This window comes from Pseudorasbora parva, chromosome 21 (assembly GCF_024679245.1).
Source record: "Pseudorasbora parva isolate DD20220531a chromosome 21, ASM2467924v1, whole genome shotgun sequence".
Lineage (NCBI taxonomy): Eukaryota > Metazoa > Chordata > Actinopteri > Cypriniformes > Gobionidae > Pseudorasbora > Pseudorasbora parva.
In genome coordinates this window covers 38,164,443-38,173,868 of record NC_090192.1, presented here as the reverse complement: position 1 = coordinate 38,173,868, position 9,426 = coordinate 38,164,443, and the positions used below count along the sequence as shown (strand labels likewise).

At 42.0% G+C, this 9,426-nt stretch overlaps 1 protein-coding gene across 1 annotated transcript; it reads right to left on the bottom strand.

Annotated features, from left to right (window-relative positions):
- Window positions 1-224: 224 nt before the first annotated feature.
- LOC137055716 (E3 SUMO-protein ligase ZBED1-like) lies at window positions 225-3,225 on the bottom strand. The gene is made up of 3 exons (XM_067429596.1): window positions 1,900-3,225; window positions 573-716; window positions 225-296 (listed from the first exon to the last, which is right to left on the bottom strand). The coding sequence occupies exons 1-3, from the start codon at window positions 3,223-3,225 to the stop codon at window positions 225-227; spliced, it is 1,542 nt and encodes a 513-aa protein (XP_067285697.1).
- Between the last annotated feature and the right edge of the window lie 6,201 nt (window positions 3,226-9,426).

The window sequence follows — 9,426 nt, the reverse complement described above, 5'->3', positions numbered from 1 at the left end:
ATGCCACCAGTCCAAGGGATCCTCAGAGAGAGGCACAGCTGGGGATCTACAGTACAAGTCCATTTCCTCCTCAGCACTGGCATCGGCGGTCTTACTTTGTACTGCAGGTTCACTGGTGTCATTGATGAAAGTAGGTCCCAGCAAACTTAAAAGCAGCGATGAGGCCCTTCTTTGGGAGCGGAGGGGCCTGCTGAGTCTGACACATTGTCATCCACGGACAGCAACTATTCCTTGGTTCCTGAACTTCCTGTTCTGCCAGGCTCTTCATCTGCTTCTGTTCTCTGTTTTCTCTCATACTGTTTGAAAAAATAAAATAAATTAGCAAAAAATAGCAGTTACCAGTTAGCATCACTTTCTCAGCCAATGCTGCAGCTCATATGACAATATTTATTTATTTACACATAACTATTTTTCTCAGTCTAACATTTTACTAACTATGTAGCTGCTTACTAATTAATTAACATTACATTGTTATTATAATTAAAAAAAAATAATTGACAATTATTAAATTATGAATTTACAATTATTAAATTAATTAAATTTAAATTATTTTACAAGTAAAAAGGAATTACCTCCTCCAGGGATGCAGCCTCTGAAGTCACTCCTGCGGAGACATCCAATCTCTCCTCCTCTGTCAGGAAAGGTAACCCCTTAAAGCGAGGATCCAGGGCAGAGGATGTATGAAGGATCTTTTTCTCTGCCTCACTATTGTACCTCTTAAAGGGGGGGTGAAACACTCAGTTTCAGTCAGTGTCATGTCAATCTTGAGTACCTATAGAGTAGCATTGCATCCTGCATATCTCCGAAAAGTCTTTATTTTTTTAATAATTATATAAGAAAGATGCGCTGTTCCGAGTCTTTCCGAAAAAAGCCGAGCGGGTGGGGGCGTGTCGTGTGAGCGGAGCTAAATAATGACGTGTGCAGCAGCGCGCTGTGTGTTGAGTCGAGTGCATCCCTAACAGCGGGAAAAAAACTTTATTCAAAATAAAAATATGGCTTTTAATCAGATACAGCCATACATCTATGATCCGGAATCAGACCCAGAGGCTGCAGTTGAACAGGAGCAGCAGCAAAAACGACTAGAGCAGGACGTCTGTATGTGGTACAAGTTATACACTAACTATATAATATGCTTAGCGGCTTGTGTTATTTACATATTTATACTTGAATTATATCGTCGTATTTTTGTCTTTGAAGGTGTACATGTGGGAAGTGCAGTTGTGCACGTGTGTTTGTGTGTTTACGCGTGGTTTGTGTAGACAGTAAGCGGACTAAAAAAAACACAGACATTTGAAGCAGTCTCACTCACCCTTCTAACGTTGGGACTGCTCCATCCTTCAGCATTAGGCGATTGGGAAAATCCGGCGTCGAGCTGGGCCTTGTTTATGAAACAGTCGGCACCGAAATGCAGCGAACAGATATAAACATTCGCGCAACTCAGTTGCTGATCCGGAAAAGCAAATTACATCCACTGTTGCCTTAACGCGGGGTTTTGGAGAATCTGTGCAGGACTGTCTTGGTCTGGCAACCAAAAATGCACTTTTTTGGTGACATTGTTATGTGCTATGTGTAATTGTCACCTGTCCAGCATCCTACAAGCCAGCGCTTTGATGGGCGTAGGCTGTTGCTTTCGCTCTCTCCCTCGGTCTCTCTCACGCGCTTCCGGTAGAATTGTCCGTAAGGCCCATACAAGGAAATTCCGCCCCCACTAACGTCAAAGGGGACGCATGATCTCAAAAAACTTGCCGAAACTTATGACTAACCGGAAGTAGTATTTTTGACAAAGAAATACTCCCATCAAACGTCCACCTTAACTTTTGAAACTTTGTCCATGTTTAGTATGGGATTCCAAGTCTTTAACAGTGTAAAAAGATCAGTATGCATGAAACAGCATTTCACCCCCCCTTTAAGGAGATCTGTTTTGATGGCATTCTTCACATCACGGATCAGTGGTTGGTCTCCAATAGTGTCGGACATGCTCTGGAGGAGTTGGGCATATACTGGTGCAATTAGGCTGACTGTAGGACTGCTCTCCTCTGACATAAACACAGTGGCATCCTTCACTGGTTTTAATGTCTTCACTATTTCCTCCACATTAGCCAGATCGGCTCTGCTGAGAGTGACAATGTCACTTTCATCTACATTTAGGGCAGGCGACAGCAGGGTGGCATGCACTGCAGCTTGCAGTTGCAAAAACCTCTCCATCATATCATGAGCACTATTCCACCTTGTGGCGACATCTGTTATCAGTTTAAGTGGACTTGTCAGTTTAAGAACAACTCTCTGGTTTTCTTCAAACAGGTGCTTTGCCTTTGTGCTGCGGTGGAAGTATGCTGAGATACGTCGGACTCTGCCCAGAAGCCTGGAGAACGCCGGAAGCTTAAGCGCCCGCTGCGCAGCGAGGTTCAACGTATGCGCAAAGCATTTTACATGAGGGAACTTCCCAATTTCAGCAGCACTAATCATATTAGTGGCGTTGTCCGTCACCAGCACAACACTTTTATCTGTAAGCTGCCATTCCTCTACAACATCCAAGAATAGCCTTGCCATATGGGCACCAGTGTGGCTCTCATAAACTGCTCTCGTCTGCAGCACATGTGATACAATCTTCCAATCCTCGCTAAGATAATATGATGTTATGGTTACATAGGACTCTGTTGCGACCGAAGTCCAGGCGTCACTTGTAATGGCTACACGTCTGGCTTTACACATTGATTCCATTACCTTTGCTTTGGTTTCTTTGTACAATGCGGGAAGCGCGGAATCAGTGAAGGTAGCTCTTATCGGTAGCTTATACCGGGGCTCAATTGTTTTAAGCATGTGGCGAAACCCCGCATTTTCTACCACAGAATAGGGTCGTAGATCCTTCGCTATAAAACATGCCACCGATCGTGTGATCCTCTTTGCTCTCTCGGAGTTGTGTGGCAATGTTGACACTAGCGACTCGTCAATTCTTGGCTGGGATGTGTCGACTTTTTGTGTTGTTGTTGTTGTTGTTGTTGTTGAAGTTAACTCAGGATGCCAACGATCGACATGGTTCGTAAAGTTAGTAGTATTGCCAACGTGCTTAATTTTAGTGTGGCAGATTTTACACACCGCGTAAGACTTGTCTAGTTTCCCGTCCACTTCATAAAATCCAAAATGTGCCCAGATATCCGCTTTCCACGCTTTGGGCGCGTTTTTAATAACCTGTCTATCGCTGTCATCTCTCTCCGCCTCAGCCATCTTGCTTGGTGTTGTTGTTATTCTCCCGGAACCGGAAGTATTTGAACCTTCACAACTTTATCGTCCGCCAGAAAATAAACACAACAGTGACATAATCGATTATGGCACTTTGCCGTATCGATGCTGAATCGTTCATGCCCTGCATCGCGATGCATCGCCGAATCGATTATTGTTGACACCCCTAATGTCAGGTGAGAGGGGCTGTTGCTCTGGTGTTATCGGAAGTTGAAGTATGTTGTCCTGGCTTTGCTGTCCATTTTCAAGAAAGTCATCTTTGGGTGCTGAATCTTGGAGCAGTTCTAATCCATCACAGTCAGTCTGTGGTGAGCTCTGAGGGCAGGGCTCAGCTGGGAGTGTATCCATGAGAAATTTTTGTGGCTGCAGGGTGTTATCATTGTCCTTTTGGGATATGTCAACCGAATGTCCATTTACGAGCTGAAATGAAGTCCTGTGGTCATCCATACTCTGTATCAGGTTGAGTGGGTTAAAACACACAGCTGAAGGATGATGAAGGGAAAAATAAATATTGTCCTTTAGCACTCTTGCACCAAGTTTGTTTGGGTGGTGGCCATTTGATATAAACAGTTGTCTCTGACTCCAGAAGAGATTAAAGTTATCAATGAAGTTCACTCCATTCATAAGGCAGGTTTTTTGCAGCCATGTATTAAGCTCAAGCAACCTTAAAAACCTATTTGTTCCTCTTGCGGCCAGTGGTCCACTGATGAACGGCTGAACTTTCAGTTTTCTAAGTGTTTCCAAAAGTTCATTGAAGTCCGACTTCATGAGTTCTGACTGCTCTCTCTGAATATTGTTCTTCCCCACATGAATGATTAATTGATTTGCAGTCTTATGTTTCATCAAAATGTTCTGAATTTCCCTGTTTACATCAGAAATGGATGCTTGTGGAAGGCAGCATGTAGTTGTAGCTCTGCTGCGAATAGGGTGACCACCTGCTAATAAGCTCAAGGGGGGACAAAGGGTATGTTTCTGAGGGACAATGTGGGACACTGCCACCCCACGGGCAGACGGGCAGATAGTGGTTTACCCATTTCTAGCACATAGCACCTTACATGGTATATTAATAATGCCTTATTCCCCTAAACATGTGTAGGCTAATTGCTGATGTATGCTCATGAATAGGCCAACCAATGTGTATTTTTGACATAATATTTTGAACATTCAATGAATTGACAGATGCGCATCCACTTACGATTTACTTTAGCTATTTTACTTTACTTATTTTTCATTACAATTTATTCACTTTAAATAAATTATAATATCAAATTATAGGATTAGCACAATTTGTAGTTGCTCAACACCACAGGAACAGAAAAGTAAATAAATAGTTAAGTTAAAGTTAAACTAAAAGTAAAGTGAACTCTAGAGATTCACGGAATGAGAAGGAGCGGAAGGATGGTGAACTTCCATGTTAGTAAGACTGCACTGCAAAAAAAAAAAAAAATTTCTTACTTAGTATTTTTGTCTTGTTTTAAGTCTAAATATCTAACAATTCTTAAATTAAGAAACATTTACCAGACATGTAAAAAATATTGTCTTGTTTTGGGGGAAAAAATCACTCAAAATTAAGCTAAATAATATGCCAATGGTGAGAAAAATAATCTTGTTTTCTGCTTGAATTAAGATTATTTTTCTTACCCCATTGGCAGATTATTTGTCTTATTTTAAGCAAAAACTCTTTAAATAGAGGTATTTGTTCCCAAAACAAGACAATTACTTTTGTTTGATATTTTTATTTATATTTTGGCTAGAAACAAGTGTAATACGAAAATACTAAGAAAAGCATTTTTTGCTGTTTGAGTCTGTGTCGTTTGACATCGTATTTGATCCATGTCCGATTGGGAGAGACGTTTTGCAAAGCTCTCTCGGTCAACACCTTTCAGTCACAAATATTCATTTTCCCAGACTTTCTTGTACCCACTCCTTCTCTTTTTAGTTGATGATTGCGGTGCCTCAGACTCCATTTTTCGAATAGGAAAGTGAATCTAAAAAGTTCCAAGTGCGTCTGGTATGCACGTGCGTACGCTGTCATGACAACAACTAAAAAGTTGACAACAGCAGTTCAACTGTGTGTGTGGCAACAGTAGTGTGCTGAACTGTCAAGTAATGTTGGTTTGGCTACCTGAGGCACGAGGATATAGAGCGACCAACTTTTTGAGCAAGCATGCGTGACACGGTCTCAATTTGCAGGACGCATAAATTTGGCTGCAAACGCTGTGCGCGCACACGCTACGCGGGACGGGTGGTCACCCTAGCTGCGAATGTTTCTGACTGTAGAGTCACCCACTGTCAGAGTCCTTGGCTCGGCTGCTCTCTGAGCTGAGGGCCGCTGTCTGCTCGACCTTGAGCACCTGTTAGCATTAGCGTTAGCTGTGGGCTGATGCAATCTGTGTTCGTTCATATTCATCACGTTTGGGGATTCCTCACCCGCATTCATTAATACTTCGAATCTGTTTTCGAGATGTATCGATGGTGGTCGGAAACTAGTGTTTGCAATCCTTGAGTCTGGGGTAGAGCATGCAACGGCAGCAATATATGAAGCTCGTGACAATCTGACGTCTCGAGTGCGTTTGGGTCTTGCCCCCTGTTTGTGCCATCGATTAGTGTGTTGATCAGTTTCTTGTTTCTCTATCTGTTGAGTAGCACTAAACTTATGGGACTCACCGGCTGTGTGCAGAGGACGTTCGTGATGAAGCTCTGCTGTGTGATTCGTCCGGTTTGGTGGTTCCGCAAATAACTTTGTTTCAAGAACTGCAATCCTTTGTAAAAGTCTGTGGCAGTTTGTGCAGCAAGAAGATTCCTTAGCTAGAGGAGGCATTTTCTTATCCTTTCGATAGTAGGCAGCTGTGTTTTCCCTCCTGGAATGTAAGCTCGGATGAAATGTTCCACTTTTTTGTAGTAATCCAGTCAACAGAGTTTCTAGTTTTATCGTTGAAGTCAAGCTTTGTTGTTTGAGCGCTGTGTTGATTTGCTGAAGTTAAAATCATGAGATAAAATATAGAAGCGATAGAGCAAAGCGCGGAGCAGTAAGCAAGAGCGTCCGAACAGTAGCGAAACAGGAAGTACAACCCCAAATAGTTTAGGGCCAAGTTTAGGGCCAAATAACATTCCAGTTTACTTTGTTTTTGTGTTGTTTCAGTCCAATAGGTCAGGTGGTTTTCATTTGTGTGCTTTAATCATTTGGTTGGGCCAGATTGTGCACATGTGGATGAGGGTGTCGGTGTCCTGAGGCTGATTATTGTTAGTCGTGTTAGTTTGTTTTTGCAGCCTCAGGACCAGCTGAATTAGGGGACTCTTCTCAGCATTCACGTCATGATTTTTAAGGGCTTTAAAATGGTAAGAGTTGGGGTCACTCATTTTTAGATCGGAATTTCCTCTGAATTTCAGCCAAGGACTGAGTCCTTCGTTCGAAAAATATGCCATATACAGGAAAGGATGCATAGCCTTCGCACTCTTCGTGTTCTCAAATCACCCACAATCCTCTGTGCGCAGCTTTGCTATCTTCTGACGTTGGCGGAGTCGGAGCGTTAACGGGGCAAATATGTTTGTATCAGGGTTCATAGATGGGAAGGAAGGAGAACCGGCGAACGTTCAACAACTTTATAATAAATAATAAACAAAACGAAAGTAACGCGGGCAGCCCCTCACAGACGACTGCCCGCACACACATAATAAAACATAAACAAACCATTACATAAAGTCCAGGGCTGGTCCTCTCTCGTCTTCCACGCTCCATTTGGATCCATTTATACTCCATCACTCTGCCGTGAGACGGGACCGGTGAACGGGAACGGGACGATCAGCTGCCGCTCATTATCACTCCACCGGCCCGCTCTCACGGTCCCTCACCTCGCTGCTTGTCACAATGCTTTTACATTTAAGCATATTTACGTTACCAAACATTTGTTATAACCGTACGGTAGTACAAATTACTACCGTATTTATATTTAAAAATATATACAAATAACGTTATTGATGGCCAACGGACGTGCACTTGCTAGCCTGTTCCATTTGCGTGTTCTCCAAATGCTAAAGAGGAGCCTCTAAGGATTAGTCCTTCCAAGGAAGCATCCTTGACATTGAGAAACACCTTCTATCTCTCTCTCTAAACTCTAGCGCGTTGGTGTACTCAGCTCGTTGCCATTGAGAAAAAAAACAAAATCGTAATTTAATGCTGTGGAGAGAATCGCAGAAGCATAAAATGGATAATAAAAAGTTGCCAAGGGGAGCTGAAAAAGCCAGATTTAAAAAAAAGAAAGGCGTTGGAGGAGGATGCGGTCAAATGTGCCGAACAAACAGATATTTTTTTCTAGACAGACGAGCACACAGAACATAGTGACTCAAGGTACAGTGACTATAGTAGTAGGCTGGGGTATAATGGGGGGTGTCTTGGGCTTCCGGGCTGAAAATGGGTCCCACTCCGGCCCTGATGACATCTTACCGCGACTATTTTTTGGCCAGCAGGAACACGACGCTGCCTGACCAGTGTTTGCTGGGTTATTAATAGCTGGTTACGTTTCAGTTGGTAGTGCAAATTTCGATGTTATGGGCTAATCACTTCAATGTCTTTTTTTCCCTTTCTATTGCAGAATCAGAACTATGATTGCTGTAAATGCAGGTCAGCTGTTTATTCTGGTTTGGACTTTTACTTCTGTCTGTCAAGCTGATGATGGTAAGAGAATAAATAAACTTTCCTCTAGGAAGAGTGTGAGTTTTGAGGAGGGACTTAATCTAAGATATAAAATAAAAATAGGTAAAAGCTTATTAATAGATACAAAACACAAGTGGCTCTTTAAAACATTTTTCAAGTAATAAAGGAACTGTAATAAATGTATTTCAATTAATCATAAAATGGCCCTGATATGTAACTAGACATTAAAGGGTTACTTCAGCGATTAACATATGGCTTTGTATCAGTAGAAACCCTGGAGTATATTCAAAGGATCGTGCTCCCCCCTCTTATATCCCCCTGAGACAAAAGATTTATGCATTTTATTTCTGGAAAAATTCCTCTCCTGATGCAAATTGACGATATTTGCGTCAAGAGAGGAATGTTTGCCTAGAGGCTAAAGCCTACAACCAGCAGAGGGAGCCATTTCCGCATGTTTTCAACTCGTGCATGGGGAATGGAGATCACACTCACAGCACAGCTCGGCTACAGGCATTTCTTTTAAACGGATGCTAAGCAATGTAAGTGTTTTAACTTCTCAAATTAATTTCTAGGAAAGTTAAGCTTCCAAAGGCATGAACTTAAAACGCGTTGTGAATGTATGTTATGCCGCGAATGTGGTCGCGATTACCTCAGCTCTCATCACGAGAGCTCATCAACTCATTTATGACTCCTAATCTAAATCTGCTGTTAGACTCACGCGGCAACTCGATCGTTATATTGAACACACACGTTCAGTATTTAATTGTACTTTCTGAACTCTCTGTAATCCAGTAGCGGTGGCTTTGGGAATGGCCTCACAGGGCAGCGAAGCATTCTGGGAATTGTAGTGTTTGATCCCCATGAGACAAAAAACATTTTCTGTCTTTTCTCAGTCTAGAAAGCACCAAATTAAAAAATAATTTCACATTTCTACTACATTAATGACCCAGTTTAAATACAGATTCATCTTCCCAGCGCTGATGTACCCCTTTAAGAAATCATGTTAATTTCATACTTATATCACCGACAGTAGTCCGTCCAGGATATTGGCCCCAAGCAAAATGGACATGGAGCAAAATTCAACCCTTCAACAAAACTTTTGTGACTTAAAAAACTGTATGTTCAAATTCAAGGAAAACAGTGAAAAAAACATTTTAAAATATATAGTTTCAGTAATGTTATAAAGTGAAGTCATACATATTAGTGTAAATTAATTTCACCTAAGTCAACTAAACTGATTTAGATCACACAGAACACATTTTTGCAGCAAGAGGTGGCTTTTTTGAATAGATTTTTGTTTGCAGTGAGTGTTATCAGTGCTGCTTATGCACCCTGGGCACCTCGTGCTTTAATCCTGCTGTCCCTTGCGTTTTAGGCCAAATGGCACACTTAAATGTGCACTATCGGTCTTGTGGACTTACAATGGCCGCTTCGTGCCCATATCCGTTAAGTTCACAAGATGGAAGACTGTGAAGGTTTAGGATGATATTTGGGATGGAGCCTTAGAAGGAGTGCATAAAGTAAAAAAAAAA